Source organism: Emydura macquarii, unplaced genomic scaffold, assembly GCF_026122565.2.
Source record: "Emydura macquarii macquarii isolate MOO-44397 ecotype Brisbane River unplaced genomic scaffold, CSIRO-AGI_Emac_v2 contig_1386, whole genome shotgun sequence".
Taxonomy (NCBI): Eukaryota; Metazoa; Chordata; order Testudines; family Chelidae; genus Emydura; species Emydura macquarii.
The window spans coordinates 712,132-727,799 of NW_027131523.1; the positions used below are offsets into that span (position 1 = coordinate 712,132).

The 15,668-nt window shown below is 65.3% G+C and overlaps 2 protein-coding genes across 3 annotated transcripts; both read left to right on the forward strand.

Moving 5' to 3' along the window:
* Nucleotides 1-1,081: 1,081 nt before the first annotated feature.
* On the forward strand, nucleotides 1,082-9,664 carry SNRNP70 (small nuclear ribonucleoprotein U1 subunit 70). Of its 2 annotated transcripts, none has more exons than XM_067552205.1 (10): nucleotides 1,082-1,174; nucleotides 2,107-2,266; nucleotides 2,453-2,515; nucleotides 3,114-3,168; nucleotides 3,316-3,380; nucleotides 3,514-3,576; nucleotides 4,299-4,380; nucleotides 8,057-8,158; nucleotides 8,500-8,587; nucleotides 8,819-9,664. In XM_067552205.1, exons 2-10 carry the CDS (start codon nucleotides 2,120-2,122, stop codon nucleotides 9,468-9,470), a joined length of 1,317 nt encoding a protein of 438 aa, XP_067408306.1. In that variant the 5' UTR covers nucleotides 1,082-1,174; nucleotides 2,107-2,119; the 3' UTR covers nucleotides 9,471-9,664. The 2 variants fall into 2 exon arrangements, with proteins under 2 accessions (XP_067408306.1, XP_067408307.1); XM_067552206.1 differs by having other exon boundaries at nucleotides 1,110-1,174; nucleotides 2,110-2,266.
* A 1,729-nt stretch (nucleotides 9,665-11,393) lies between these two features.
* Nucleotides 11,394-14,490, forward strand: LIN7B (lin-7 homolog B, crumbs cell polarity complex component). Its single transcript, XM_067552286.1, has 6 exons — nucleotides 11,394-11,503; nucleotides 11,682-11,800; nucleotides 12,421-12,492; nucleotides 12,775-12,984; nucleotides 13,193-13,356; nucleotides 13,450-14,490. Exons 1-6 carry the CDS (start codon nucleotides 11,464-11,466, stop codon nucleotides 13,469-13,471), a joined length of 627 nt encoding a protein of 208 aa, XP_067408387.1. The 5' UTR covers nucleotides 11,394-11,463; the 3' UTR covers nucleotides 13,472-14,490.
* Nucleotides 14,491-15,668: the final 1,178 nt, after the last annotated feature.

A 15,668-nucleotide genomic window follows, 5' to 3' on the forward strand; every position in this document is an offset into this window, starting at 1 on the left:
CATATGTGCCCCCCATGACCCTGCAGTGCCAGGCCTGGGGCGTACACACCCCAGCCCTAGGGGTTGCGGAATCTGTACCCCGAGCCCAGATGGGGTCAGGGTCATTGCCCTAGTTGCTATGGCACAGTTCAGGGGCCATATCCCCTGGTTGCTACGGAGCATGTCTGGATCCTCAACATGGCTCCAGGTGTACCACTGAGGGTGAGTATTATGGTCTGCCTTTCCAATTTTCACATAGCTATGGCACAGCTTAGAGTCATGGGCCTAGATGCTGTTGGGCAGGTTGGGGTCATGGGCCGGTTGCTATGGCACAGGTTGGGTCATGGGCCAGTTGCTATGGCACAGGTCGGGTCATGGGCCGGTTGCTATGGCGCAGGTCAGGGATCATGGACCCCGTTGCTATCCAGGGATCATAGGCCTTGCTGCCATGGCGGAGGTTAGGGGGAACATGGGCCTGGTTGCTATGGCTCAGGTTGGGGGTCATGGGCCTGGTTGCTATGGCACAGGTCAGGGGTCATGGGCCTGTTTGCTATGGAGCAGGTTTGGGGGATCATGGGCCGGTTGCTATGGTGCAGGTGAGGGGGATCATGGGCTGGTTGCTATGGTGCAGGTGAGGGGGATCATGGGCTGGTTGCTATGGCGCAGGTCAGGGGTCATGGGCCTGGTTGCTATGGTGCAGGTTGGGGGTCATGGGCCTGGTTGCTATGACACAGGTGAGGGGGATCATGGGCCGGTTGCTATGGCGCAGGTGAGGGGTCATGGGCTTGGTTGCTATGGCACAGGTTGGGGGTCATGGGCCTGGTTGCTATGACACAGGTGAGGGGGATCATGGGCGGGTTGCTATGGCGCAGGTGAGGGGGATCATGGGCCGGTTGCTATGACACAAGTGAGGGGTCACCACCATGGCGCCAGGAGCGCCCCCGGCGGTGAGTATTATGGCCTGCGTGCCCCGTGTTCCGGCACTACTTTTCCAGCCGGCGGCGGAGGGATCGTCAGCCGTCCCGGGCGGCGCTGCGATTACCCGCCCTCTCCTTGCCCCGCCCCGGGCCGCGAGTCCCGGCGGCGCAGCGATCCGGGCGCGGTGACGGGTCCGCGCCTGCGCAGAGCGGGCAGAGAGCAGGCCCCAACCAGGCAGGCGGCAGCGGGAGGAGCGCGGCGCGGCGCGGCCCGGCCGGTGAGCGGGGGAGGGGAGTGGCGGGGGGGCCCGGGGCGAGCCTGGGGGGGGATGGACAGGAGGGGGAGGGGCGAGAGGGGCTGGGGGGGGCGCGTTTGGGGGACCTAGGGGGTGAGGGGAGCTGGGCACCGGGGGGGCGCGAGGGGTCTAGGGCAGCCCCCAGGGTAGCTGAGCGGCGAGGGGCTGGGTGCAGGAGGGGGTGCAATGGGGGGCTGGGGAGGTGGGTGGAGCTTTGGGGGGGGGCTGGGAGTTGGGGGGTGCGGGGGAGTGGGGCAGGGATGAGCAGCGGGGGAGGGGGCCGAGTCGGTGCTCATAGAGGCTTGAGAGGTGGGGGAAGGGCTAGAGGATGAGTGGGGGGAGCTGAGGGGGTGAGGCAGCTAGGGGTGAGGGTCCCAGGGGTTTGGGGGTCAGCAGTAGGCTCTAGGGCGAGAGGGGCATGGGTGTGAGCAGTGGGAGGTCCAGGGGGAGTCGTGGAAAAGGGGGATGTTGGGGGGGGGCTTGCAGGGGGTAGCAGGGAGTGAGGGGCTGGATTGGGGTGGGGTGGAGGGTCCGGGAGAGAGAGTGGGATTGGAGTAAGGGGGTCACAGTGGGTAGCTAGCGTGTGTCAGGGTGTGGGGGATTTGAGGGGAGGGGGATTCCCCTGTGGTGTGCAGGGCCCCCCGGAAGTAACAGTAAGGGGAGGACCTGGGGGGGGGGTGTCCAAGGGGCCCCCTGGTGGTAGGAGGAGAGGAAGGACATGGGTTGCCCAGGAACTGGCTGCTTCTATGGAGGAGTTGAGGTGAGGGGTGAAGCTGGGAAGCAGAACCCCAGGAAATGAGGAAGGAAGGGCTTAGCTGCCCCTAAGGTAGCTGAGTTTGGGGGGTGCAGCCCCACACGTTTGGGGGAAATGTACTTGTAATGGGATCTAACGATTTGGCATCTCCTCCCCCCAGCAGATTTCCCAAGATGACGCAGTTCCTGCCCCCCAACCTGCTGGCACTCTTTGCCCCTCGAGACCCCATTCCCTACCTGCCCCCTCTGGAGAAGCTGCCTCATGAAAAACACCACAACCAGCCCTACTGCGGCATCGCACCGTACATCCGGGAGTTCGAGGTGAGCTCACCCACCCCAGCAGGGTGGCACTGATGGCAGGGTTTCCTGGCGGAGGAGCTGGCCACCTTGTCATCCCCTTTCTCTGCTCCAAAGTTACCAGGATTTCCCCCCCTCCCCCGCTTCTGCCCATCTCTGTACCACCCACCTACTCGATGCCCTGCTAACGCGCTTCTCTCCTCCGCCCAGGACCCACGTGATGCCCCTCCACCCACCCGTGCCGAGACCCGCGAGGAGCGCATGGAGCGGAAGGTAGGGCTATCTTGGTAGCATGGGGTCAGCCCACACTCCTCAGGACGCTACGGCCAGCAGGGGGGAGACTTGAGGGCTTGTCTGCATGTGTCCCCCAATAGCCAACTTTACTGTGTGGGGAAGGAGAAAGTTGGAGAGGCGCTCTGCCGTCAGATTCTCTTCTGTTCTCCCTTGGGAATCCCTTCTCCGATATAGTCTGGTGACTGAATCATGGGACCTGGAGCCAGGACTCCTGGGTATCCTTCCTGGCTCTTGGAGGGGAGTGCAGTCTGGTGGTTGAGGGGGAGGGGCTGGGAACCAGGACTCCTGGGTTCTCTCACTGGCAGTTCTGTCACTAACTCTCTGTGCAAACTTTGGGGTGAGTGCCTGGGCATCCCAGTCTGTGAATTTGGGGTAACAGCCCCACAGAGGGTGGAGAGAATGAAGCAGTGAATGCAGCAGCACTTGAAGAGCCTCGGAGGTGCTAGTGATCACCCCCCAAATGACTAAAGTTCCTGAGACCCCCTCTAATTCCGTCCTCGGATCCCTTTCCGGAGCGTTGCTGCCTGGAGTCCAAGGCCTGTCCTCACCTATTACCCCTTCCCTTTCCTTCCTGCAGAGACGAGAGAAGATTGAACGGAGGCAGCAGGAGGTGGAGAACGAGCTGAAGATGTGTGAGTATGGGGGTCCGATCACCATGGGGGGCAGGGGGGTTAGTCTCACCCTGAACAGCTGGGCAGGTGAACATGGGCTGGTGGTATCACATTGCTGTGTCCTTTCTGGCCTTTCCGCGTGCCTAGCCTTGTTCTCTCCCCATCCAGGGGACCCACACAACGACCCCAACGCCCAGGGAGATGCCTTCAAAACCCTCTTCGTGGCCAGAGTGGTAAGTTCCCTCCTGGAAACAGCTTCTCCTTCTGCCTGGGAGCCCCTGCCCCAGGGCACCTGCTTCCCCCACCCCACCCAGCCACCCTCTGCCGGCAGCAGCCATCTCACAGGCCTGTCCTCTAACCCCGCAGAACTACGACACGACAGAATCCAAGCTGAGGAGAGAGTTCGAGGTCTATGGCCCCATCAAGCGGGTAAGAAGCTGCTCCCAGGAGGCTCCCCCGTGGCTGGCCTGCAGCCAGCCTCAAGGAGCCCGTCTGCTTAGCCTGTCAGAACGACTGGCAGGTGACTCGGTTGCAACCTGAGCCCTGCCCGGGGAGACACGCAAGGTCCTAGCGGGCTCAGCAGTAGGCAGAACAGATACAACCAGATCACTCTTGCCAGGGCGCGTGATTCACCCTGGGAACAATATCTCCTGGGGAAGTGGTGGGTTTCCATCCCCTGGGAGCTTCCAACCCAGTCGAATGTGGGGGGAGAGGGGCTGGGCTGGGGGGGTCCTTTCTGACTTGGGAGTCTGCGAATCCCCATGTCTGTTCCCTTCCTTCCTGGGTTGTGTCTGCATTGCCTTCAGCAGGCTCCTAATGCTGGCAGCTCTGAACGGAGGGGATGGCTCTGGTTGGGGCCCTCCCTAACCCTGGGGGTTCTGACCCGAAATGGGCTTGTGGGTGGGGTCGGAAACCTGTTGTGGGGGGTGGATTGCCACCTTCGCTTCCTTGCTGCCTTCCGAACTGGGCTACCACAGCTCTGGAAAAGGTTGCCATTTTGGTCTCCCACATCCCAGTCGGTGCATGAGCTCCCCCTGCTGATCTGCAGGGGGGGGCAGCAGCTTCTTCCAAGGAGCTTGTGTCAAATCCGAGTCAGGGCTAAGCAGTGTGTGGGGGCGTGTCCGGGTAATGAACCTGCTGCCCTCCCCCAGATCTACATGGTGTACAGCAAGCGTTCTGGGAAGCCGCGCGGCTACGCCTTCATAGAGTACGAACACGAGCGAGACATGCACTGTAAGTACCGCCCCTGCCTGGGCCTCTTTGCCTTTCTCTAAAGCGCATGTTTAACATCTCAATGCAATCCCGCTCCCGCAGGTAAGTAATGGAGCGCAGGGCCGAGGCGGGGCCAGTGTGTACCCAGGTTCCATTACTCTGCTCCCTGGGGCAAGTTTGGCCCCTTCCTCCCACAAAGCTAGAAATTAACGATGGAGGCGGGGATGGGGCTCCTTGTGGGTCTGGCCATCAGAGGGTTAACGCTGAGACACCCCCCCCACACACGGGGTTCCCCTGCCTCCCATAACGGCAGATTAATGTAATCAGGGTGCTGCTGGCTGTGACGTGAGTGAGAGGGTGTGTGCGCTCCGATGGGCAATGGTTACACTTCGCGGCCCCCCTCCCCCCCGAACAGTTGGGCTTCATGAACCGTTCCCAGAGCTGAGCCGAGGACAGGCGAAGCTGGGGGAGCGGCTCAGCTTGAGGGGGACCGGGGGGGCCAGGCCCTCGCGAGCTGTTGCAGAAGCAGATGAGCGCGGTGCAGTAACCGTTGTCTTGCCTAGCGACTGTGTTGTGATCAATGCTGTCGGGAGGAGGGGTGTATTAATTCTGTGTTCTTATTGTCACTGCAGCCACCTTTCTGATGGCTATTGCCACTGCTGGCTTGCAGCTGATGCTAATGCTTCCCCTTTACAACACCTCAGTGTATGGTTGGTATAAGGGTTTGTATGTTGGTAAGAATTCACAGCACCCGTACACCTATACACGAGCCAGGCCACAGCAGCGCCAGGCACCTAGCAGTGGTCAGAGCAGCTCCCCGGGGCGGGCGGGGACCGGAGAAGCTCACTCCCTCTTCCGGCTTCCGCTCTCTAGCTGGGCGGAGACGGAGGGCGGGCGCAGGCTCCGAATTCCCGCCGGAGGTGATGGGCAGGCGTTAGGGGAGAGCAGGCCAGATGTTAGCTGGTGTAGATTGCTTCCACGCAGCTGATGACGCAGGACTCGAATATGCCCCAGGTCCGGATTTCAGTCCTGTCCCCTCATTGCTGCGCCCACTGGCACTGCCAGGGCACTGCTAAAGGGGAGCTCGCAGCATTAGCTGTGTCGGTCCAGTTCTTAATCCTTGAACAAAACCAGGAGCCAGGCAGCCTCTTAATCGCCCCAGTCCATCCATCGTGGCTCTGCTTCTCCAGCTGGGGGTGCGATCTCCTGTGAAACTGGAGCTCCCCTGTCTCGGCATCTTGCTGCCCAGGCCGGGGTGGTCCGTGCCGTGCACGTCTGAGTCAGCCCCTGCGCTGCTCTGCGTTTTCAGTCGCATCTGAGCGGGGAGGGGAATATTCGAGTCCTGCCTCTAGCCGCTCCCATCATGCTGGCGAGGTGAGTTAGAAGAGCTCTTCCGGCTGCCCCCGGCGCAGCCAGCCACTCCGTGGCCCACGGTTGGGGCGTCAGTCTCGGCTGAGCCTCGGACTTGTGCCCCGCGGCTTGCAGAGAGGGGGACCCCTGCGGGCGGGAAGGGGCTGACAGGCAGGACACAGTGACGCTAGCCCAGGGCAGCCTTAGCCACATCACATTGCTCACTTCTCAACCGCGTTGCTGCTCCCTGGGCCTGGCGCCTGTCCGCCCCGTGAGCCACCCAAGGGCGCTGAGCTGTGCTGGGCTTTGGGAATGCACCCGCCCTGCGCGGGGATGCGGTCGGGGCGTTGGCTGCTGAGCCCTGGGGCGGAGCTGACCCCCACGTACTTGCCCCGAGCAGCGCCTGGTGGCCCCTCCTAGATGAGTGAGCGCGAGGGGAGGAGCCACGCAGGCCGCCAGTGCCGAGAGCAAAAAAACCAGCCCGGCTCCAGCCTCTTGAACCTCTGTGTCATCCCGTGCAGGGGGATGGTGCTTCCCCCATTTGTGTAGGGCCCACAATATCTCCCTGCATGAGCTCTAGAGTCCCGTCCCCAGCAGCCGTGCTGCCGACCTTTGGACCCAGGGAGGATGCAAGGCTAGGCTGAACTTCGGTCCCGATGGGCAGCAGGCAGGCCGGGGTTCTGTGACGGGTAGTGATGAGGGAACAGAGCCGTGCTGATCCCAGGGATTGAGCGTCCCTTTGAGCCCTGGCCCAGGGTTTGGGGGGTGCCGTGAGAGCAGAGGTCCTGGGGGTGGAGCAGCTGGCCCCGCAGCTCTCCCGACGAGGCTGAGCAGTTAGGGGAGAGGCTCTGTCTGGGGTGTCTTGGTATAAAGGTGATGGTAAGGTTGGTCTCAGATAAGCTATGGCCTACCCCGGCTGGGACCAGCACCATGGACACACGGCCCTGGGACCCCAGCCTGCAGGGGACCCCGGGCCAGTGAGCAGTGTCTAGGCCCCGTTCTAGCCAGGCCAGTGCAGGGATCTTCCTCCCCCTGGGGTGTGCTGTGTTGGCATCAGGAGGCTCTTGGGGGGGGCAGGGTTTCCCCACAAGTGCCTTGGATGGAGGTGATCTGGGGGGCTAAAGTGCTCTGACCTGCCCCTTTGGGGTTCTGACAGCTGTGAACCCTTACGGCCAGCCAGCTGGCAACGATGGGCCAGGGCAGGTGCGGCGGGCTGGGTGGGGGCTCCCCGCTGAGGCGTTGTGGGGCTGGTAAGTGTTCCCTCGATGCCGTAGTGCCCCAGCTCCTGGGTGGGGGGGGGGGCAGGAGGGCAGGGAGGGGGCAGGGGACCGTACCTCCCATCGGGGTGCACCTACGCCGCTGCCAAGACAGGTAAGGCAGCGAGGTGTCGCTTGGCAGCCACGCCACCCCCCCCAAATACCAATGCCAGTGCCCCGGCCGGGGGCATGGGGGCGGAGCCCGGCCTCTCGCGCCAACGCTAGCAGCCTGATGCGTTGAGTTGAGGCGCTAAGTTGAAATGTTTTGTAAGTAGTTTCTCCAGGTAAACGCTTTTATTTCCTTCTCGTGAGCGGTGCCCGTCTAGCGCCCCTTCCTCCCCCCGTTGCCTTGGTGCCATCTGTAGCCGCCACATAGAGATCTGTACTCCGTTCCTCTGGTGACAGCGGGGGGTGGGGAGGGTGGTAGGGGTGTGACTGGAGGGGCAGGGCAGGGGGGTTGCCAGCCAGATGCCAGACTGTAAAAACTTTGCGTGTGTCACACCCAGTTGTACTCAGATCCCTCCCCCTCCTTCCTGTAGGTGTAATACCTCCTGCTTTGGGGGGGCTGCATGGTGGATTCGGGGTTAGCTGGCTGGCTGGGATGGGGAGGGGGGCAGGAGCGGTGGGCTTTCTGTGCCCCCATCTTGGAGGGGTTTACCCCCCGGGGGGGGGTTGCCGGGTCCCACGCAGCAAGCGTGGCGTTGGGGAGCAGTAGGGGGCAAATGTAGGTATCTGACTTGTCGGTAACCTTCCTTTCCTTGCAGCTCCGGGGGGCTGGCTGGGGGGGGAGAGGGGCTGCTCCATTCACCCTAGCAGCTGTGGCTTGTGGGGCTGGCCTGGATGGGGTCAGGGCATACTGTGCTCTGCCGTGAGCCCAGCTGCTGAAGTCAAGGCAGCACGGGGTGGGCGGGGAAGCCTTGGGGCAAGCCACCCCATGGCAGGGCGGGGCAGCCCCTCGACTGGCTCTGGGGAGCCGTGGGGCAGGCGGGGGGAGCTGTGTGTGTCCGGTGGGGGGCGGGCGGGTTGTGTGTGAGCTCTGTGCCTAAAAGCGGCTCCCCCCCCACCCTTGTGGACACCCCAATCTGTTACAGCGGCATACAAGCATGCAGATGGCAAGAAAATTGACGGCAGGAGAGTGCTGGTGGATGTGGAGAGAGGCCGGACGGTCAAGGGCTGGCGTCCCCGCAGGCTGGGTGAGTAAGGACCCCCCACGCCTTGCCCTGCACCCCTCTCCCTGCGCCCACCCCGCTACAGAGCAGAGGGCGTGACCACAGACCGGCACTGTGTGTAACCAGGAGGACTCTGGCACGCCCCAAAGCCCCCGCTGCTGGGGGGGACCGAGATGGGTAGCTGGGAGCTCCCCACCCAGCCGGGGTTCCTGCCCTGCGCCCGCGCCGGGCTGGTGTTGAGTTGCTCAGTCAGTGCCTGAGGCTCTCGGTCCCATTTGCAGATAGGGGGCAAGTCCACCAGGGCCTCCCCCACCCCACAGACCCCTCTGGGGGCAGGATGCTGAAGGGCTGTGCTTTCTTTGTAGGCGGTGGCCTGGGGGGCACCCGGAGGGGTGGTGCCGATGTCAACATCAGGCACTCTGGCCGAGATGACACCTCCAGATATGACGAGCGGTGAGTGGGGGGCAGCCTGTGCCCGGGGGATCCCAGACCCTCTGCCAAGAGGTGCAGTGGGGTGGGGGCTGGAGGACAGCTGGCTATGGGGGGTTGGGGGAGGAGGGATGGCCAAATGCATTGTGGGAGTGTGGCGGGTGTGTCTGCAGTGCCCCCTGCTGGCCGGAGGGTGGCCCAGGGGCTGGGTGGGCTGGGCCGGCTGCCTTACACCCGGGGCCATTCTCCCTGCAGGGACCGGGAGCGGGAGCGCGACCGGCGGGACCGGAGCCGGGAGAGGGACAAGGAGCGGGAGCGCCGGCGCAGCCGGTCCAGGGAGCGCCGGCGCCGCACCCGCAGCCGGGAGAAGGAGGAGCGCAAGCGGAGCCGGGAGCGCAGCAAGGACAAGGACAAGGAGCGGGAGCGCAAGCGGCGGAGCCGCAGCCGGGACCGCAAGCGGGAGCGGGAGCGCGACCGCGACAAGAAGGAGGAGCTGCCCGAGGGCGGCGACGCCCAGGCTGAGGAGGCGCCGCTGGGTGAGCTGCCCATGGACAGGCTGGAGCTGAAGCTGGAGGGCGAGGAGAAGCCTAGGGAGAGGGACAGGGACAGGGACCGGGAGCGCGACCGCCGGCGCAGCCACCGCGAGCGGGACAAGGACAGGGACAGGGAGAGGGACAGGGAGCGCCGGCGAGAGCGGGACCGGGAGCGCGAGCACAAGCGCGAGCGGGGGGAGCGTGGCGAGCGGGGCGCCGAGAAGCGGGATGAGCGGGCCGGGCAGGACAACGGCATGACCGAGCCGCTGGAGGAGAGCAGCCAGGACATGTTCCTGGACCAGGAGTCCATGCAGTCTGGAGACGGCTACATGTCCACGGAGAACGGGTACCTGCTGGAGCCGCCCCTGGAGTGAGGGGCCTGTCCCCCGTCCCCCCCGGACTGGGTGCCAGCTCCTGTACCGGCCTGGCCACTTTTCTTTTTTTTTTTTTTAAGGTGGGTAAGTTTGTCCCCCAGTTTCTGTAGCGTAATCACCCCCCCAAGACCCCATGTCTGTGTAAAGCCCCTGCACCTGCTTTTCTTTAACCACAATAAAGGGGTTTTAATGTATCTGCCCTGATGTGCTGTCGGGGGGGGGGTGTCCGGGGGGCCAACTCCACCCCTCAGAGCGGGGGGCGGAGGGAGGGAGGAAGCGGAGAACGCTAGGAATGGCCAGAATAGGCATGGTGCCCCCCTGCCGGCCCAGAGCCGAGCAACAGGCCCGGGTACCCTGGGAGCAGCCCAGCGATGGGCAGCTGTGGAGTAGCTGTCCCAGCAGGCGGCTCCTGGCCCCACCAGGGGATGGGCTTTGCCCACCACGAGCAGCCTCTGGTTGTGGGCACCAGAGCAGAGTACAGGCTCCAGCCGCTTTGCACCAGGGTGATACCCACTGCCCCGCTGGGGATCCCCCCTGTTACGCATCATCCTTGATTCCCTGCATGGGGAGCTTGGGATCAGCTGATTTCCCCCCCACCCCCCCAACCTGGCCTGGGGTCCCTGCCCCCCAGGAGTGTCCCGCAGTCTGTCCATGTGGCTGGCGTGCTCTGCCAGCAGTGCTGCTCCGTCCTCAGCGGCATTCACCGCACCCCCAGGCTGTCTCCTCTGCGCGGCCTGTTGTGTTTGCTGCGGGCCGTTGATGCCGCTAGTGGCCAGTGCAGAGCGTGGGAGCGGCTCTGGTTCACGGGCCCCTGTGCAGCCCTGGCGGCCGGCTTTGGAACCCAGCCTGGGCTGGGTGATTTTCGTTGCTTCGCCCGCTGCCCCCTGCGTTGACCCACGATTGACCCACGCGGCCGAGTCCCTCCGGTGATGTGCCGCAGGGGAGACCGAGCCAGGCCCCTGTGCGGCCGTGCCCGTGGACAACTCGCCCCCTGCTCCAGAAAGGCAAAACCCAGGGCCCGCCTGTCTGAGCCGGAGAAGGGAGCTGAGACCAGCCGGGGGCTCTGAGTGCCCCCAGCTCAGCATCCCCAATGCCCCATGCTGGGGTCTCTGCCCACTCCCTGAGCTGCTCTGCCAACGGGCAAGGGTGGATCCCTGCCCCGGGAGAGCTGGATGGCCGGCTGCCTCCCTGCTCAGCTTCCTGTGGGTCACGGGCACAGCCTGAGCTGGCCTGGGCCCACGTGTGTGTGTGGGGGGGGAGGGGGGAACTCCAGACGTGGCGGGGAGGTGACAGGCAGGCATGGCCCATGGGGGTGCAGCTGGGCCCCCTCAGCTAGGCTGGCTGACTGAAGAGGTGCTGGTGGGGCAGAGCGGGGGGGAGGAAGAGTCGTGTTTGTGGTGGGGGGTGGGCGGATTTTCTCCTGCCCCACTGCCCCCCTCCCCCACCTGCTTTCAAGGGGGGGTTGAATCTGGCTGCTAAGAGCTGGGCTGGTGAAGGGGAGGAGATGCGGAGTCACGGGGGGGGGGTAGCTGGGGGGTTCCTAGGGGCAGGCTGGGTGTGAGGGGGCAGGAGCAAGTGGCAGGGGCAGACGTGGGTGCTGGGGGGCCTCCAGGAGGGGGAAATCCCCCCAGCACCCCTCCCCCCATGCAGCGCCCCACGCACCCCCTGGGACTGGGCACGGATCCAAGGCCTGGGTGGAAGGGGCCGGGCGCGCGCCTCGCTGTGCAGGCGGGGGCTCCACGCGCGGGGGCGGGCGGGCGCGCGCGGGCAGGTGGACCTGCGCGCGCACCCGCAGTTACCGCCGCGCGCTCCCGGGCACACGTGCACGCGCCAGCAGATTTCCCCTCTCTCCCCCCCACCCCCCGCTGCTGGGCAGGGATCGCTGCAGGCGGCTCCGATCCCCCCCCTCCCCCCGTGCGAATCCGAGACTCCCCCCAACCCCCCCCGTCTGCCCCCCCCCCGGTGCAACGTGGGGCGGGGCCGGTGCGTGAAGATGGCAGCGCTGAGCAGCGAGCCGCTGGGGCTGGAGAGAGGTAAGGGGGCCCGGGGGGGCGCAGGGGGTTGGGGGGCCGGCAGTGGAGGGGGGGAGGCGGGGGGTCAGGGAAGGGGATGGCGGGGGGCGGCGAGGGGGGGCCATGCGGGAGGGAGCGGGGGGGGCTCTTTGGGGAGGCTTCCCCCTGCCCCCCCGTGTGACCCCCTGTCCCGTGGCAGACGTGGCACGTGCCGTGGAGCTGCTGGAGCGGTTGCAGCGAAGTGGGGAGCTGCCCCCCCACAAGCTCCAGGCCCTGCAGCGGGTTCTGCAGAGCAAGTTCTGCTCGGCCATCCGCGAGGTGAGACCCCCCCCGGCACCCCGAAACCCCTCAGTGACCCCCCCCCATCCACCCTCTGCACCCCACTCCAGTACCGTGTGCACCCCCCATCCGCCCTCTGCACCCCACCCCGGTACCGTGTGCACCCCCACATCCACCCTCTGCACCCCACCCCCGGTACCGTGTGCACCCCTGAACATTCCCTGCACCCCCCAACTCCCATGATCTTCCAAGACACTTCAAACTTCTCTGGGATCCCCTGGGAACCTCCCAGTCCCCCTGCCCCCCAACTGTGACCCCCCTGCAGAGGGTCCTGCAGGTCAAGTTCTGCTGGGCCCTCCATGGGAGGAGACTTACCTGCTCCCCCCTTCTCCTTCACCCCCAAGGGGGTTCCACCTCCCCATCTCTTGGACCCCTCTACAACTGGTACCCCAGGGGAGCCCCTGATCATGCCCCACCGTGCTCCCCCAGGGCCTTGTCTCTTGCTGGGACACCCCCCAGCCCTGAATTACCTAGGATTCCTGTGTCTGGCTCAAGCCCCGCCCCCCCTCCCCCAACCTGGTATGTGATAACCATTCCCCGGACTCCTGGGTTCCCCCCAGCCATCGCCTTGACAGCCCCTCCCCCGTCTCCTCCCCCAGGTCTACGAGCAGCTCTACGACACACTGGACATCGTGGGCAGTGCCGAGATCCGGGCCCATGCCACAGCCAAGGTACCGTTCCCGCGGACCCCTCGCTCCCCGAGATCCGGGCCAAGGCCGCACCCCCAGGGACATTCCCCCCCCCCCCGAGATCCGGGCCAAGACCTCACCCCTGGAACACCCCCCCCAGATCTGGGCCAAGGCCTCACCCCCTGGGACACCCCCCCCCCGCCCCCGAGATCCGGGCCACGGCTCCACCCCTGGGACACCCCCCCGCCCCCGAGATCCGGGCCAAGGCCCTGCCTGGGGACCCCCCCCCAGCTGTCCCCCAGCGCCGTCCGTCTGTGCCCCCAGGCCACGGTGGCGGCGTTCGCGGCGAGCGAGGGCCATGCCCACCCGCGGGTGGTGGAGCTGCCCAAGACGGACGAGGGGCTCGGATTCAACATCATGGGGGGCAAGGAGCAGAACTCGCCCATCTACATCTCCCGCGTCATCCCCGGCGGCGTGGCCGGCCGGCACGGCGGGCTGAAGCGGGGTGACCAGCTGCTGTCCGTCAACGGCGTGGTGAGCGCGGGGCGGGGGGGGGGACTGGGGCAGGGGGTGGCGGCGGCGAGAGATCGGCAAGTGGGTTTGGAGAGGGCATGGGGGCAGGCCAAGCACGTGGGGAAACTGAGGCAGCAGGCGAGCACCCGCAGCAAGCGGGGAAGGGAGTACTTGGGGAGGGGGGCTGTCCGTCCCCCTGACCCCTGGCTGTCCGTCCGTCCGTCGGCAGAGCGTGGAAGGGGAGCAGCACGAGAAGGCCGTGGAGCTCCTCAAGGCGGCGCAGGGGACGGTGAAGCTGGTGGTGCGCTACACGCCCAAGGTGCTGGAGGAGATGGAGGCCCGGTTTGAGAAGATGCGCACGGCCCGGCGACGCCAGCAGCACCACAGCTACTCGTAAGGGCCCCCCACCCCAATCTCCTGCCCCCCAAATCCGCTGTCCTCCCCTGGCTCCTGCTCTGACCAAGTCCCCCTGTTTTCTCTCCCCAGGTCTCTGGAGTCGCGGGGATAACGCCCGTCTCATCCTGTGCTGCGGGGGAGCTGGGCCCCTCCCCCCCCCCCCCGGCCCTGCACCCCAAAGATCCCCCCCCCAGTTTTCGTGTGTAGCCGGGTCTATTTCTCTGGCCCCTCCGTGAACCATATTTATTTATTGCCCCTATTTAAAGCTGCCCCCTGTGTGTGAGCGCGAGCCTGTGTGACTCTGCAATGGCCAAGACGCCAGGGAGCGACCCCCAACCTCCGACTGGGCCCCCTCCCCCCCCCGCCCGGCTCAGCTGAGGGGCAGGGAAGGAGAGCGGGTGGGGGAATCCTGGAGTAATTCACTCCCCCCAAATCGCCCCCCCCCCCCCTTTTCAGGATTCTCCTTCACTTCCTGTCCCAAATACTTGTGCGTCTTTGCCCCAGCGCCCCACCCCAGAGGGGCCGCATCTCAGCTGGTAGCCCCGCAGGTGGTGACTTTGCTGCGTGACAGGCGGGGGGGGGAGGGCGGGGGGGCGCAGACACTATTTTTCTCTGCTGACACTTGCCTTCAGGGTGCATGGGGGCAATGGTGCCCCTCACTCCTGATCTGCAGCCTCCGGCTAGCCCAGCCCTGCCAGCCCTGCTCCCCCAGCTCGGCCGGTGCCTCTCACTCCCAACTCACAGCATCTTCCAGGGCCGGGGGAGCAGCAGAAGCCGGGGGCTGGGGCCTGGCAGACGGGCTGGAGGGGACGGGGGCGGGGAGGGGGGACAGGAAATGAGCTTGGGAATCGGGGACACGCCCCTCCCCCAGGAGTGAGTCATCCCCTCCAAGTCAGTTTTTCTGGTTTGGCTGGTGGAAACACAGGGGTGCAATTCCCAGGGAGGGAGGCTGGGGTTGGGAGTCAGGACTCCTGGGTCCTATCCCGGGCCTGGGAGGGGGGGGGGCTCCAGTGGATGGTTCCCCCTCTCACGCCCTGCTGCCTGTCCCTCCTTGCCCTGCGTCCGGCTCCAGGTTGGCCTGGCGGTTGGAGGTTCCTGCGTGTGAATAAAACGATGCGAGTGAGTCTGTGAGGCGCGCGTCCGTGTCTTTTGTTCCTCGGCCCCGGGGCGGCACGATCCTGGAGGGCTGGACAGGGGACGCTCCGGTAGGAGCAGCGAGGTTCTTTCACCTGCGGCCGCGGCTGGGATCCCGGGTCCGGGTCTGGTGCCCGCGGCGCAAGGACGTTGGTAAATTGCGGAGGGGTCCGGGAAGGATGCAGGGGCCAGGAAAACTGCCTGCGAGTGAGACCCAGGAGATCGGGCCGTTGAGAGAGAAGATGAAGGGACGACTTGATCCCCGTCTGGAGCTACTCATGTGCGGAGCGAAGATTTGTTCCTGGGCTCTCCCGTCTAGCAGGGGCAGGGCTAACGCGGTCCCAGGCCGGGCCGTGGTGCTGGATGGATTCGGCCGGGAAATCGGGTCAGTTTTTCCCAGGCAGGGGAATTCGCCAGGAAACAATTTCCCTGGGGTCGGGGTGGAGTCGCCAGCGCCGGCCAGCAGGCAGTGGGGCTGGGCCGTCTCTCTACCGGATCTGCCCAGGCCAGGCAGGAATCAATCCAGGGCTGGCCTAGGGCCTGGGCTAGCCAGGGGGGCAGGCGGGGTGATCGCCCTTACAGAGGGGAGGGGAGACTGGGGTGGCCCACCCCACATCCCAGTGCTGTCCGCGCCCATGTCAGGGCGAAGAGGGGGCAGGCTCCAGCTGGTGTCTGACCTCACTGGAAAAAGGGATCCTCAAAGGGGCCGGGCCGGCGTCTGGAGTGACCCAGCCACCCGACTCGCCTGGGACCTGAACCCAGGGATCCAGGCCGGCGCCCCACTTTGTAGCGTTTTCAGGGGTGCTGACTCTGATCCGGCCCCAGAACAGGAGGATTGGTTGGCTGGGGGGCAGGAAATGGGATATGGGGCAACTACCCACCCCCATGGGTCAAACAGGCCCTTCAGTGTCTACCCTCGAGGGATCCCCCCCTTCCCGGGCAGCATGCCCTGAGTTTACAAATAGAGATTTGGCTTAAAGGTGTGTGTGTGGGGGGAGTGAGGGAGGCTTCCAAATTCATGGGCTTCTGCCCCCCCCCCTTCCCACATCTCAGCCCGAGGCCATCTTGGCTCAAGCCCTCTTTCAAGCCCAGCGTTTCTGGCCTGGAATCAGCTGTTTATTGCGGTCCTGTTTTGCACGCAGAGCAGGCCGGCTCAGCCCTTAGCACGGCCTGTG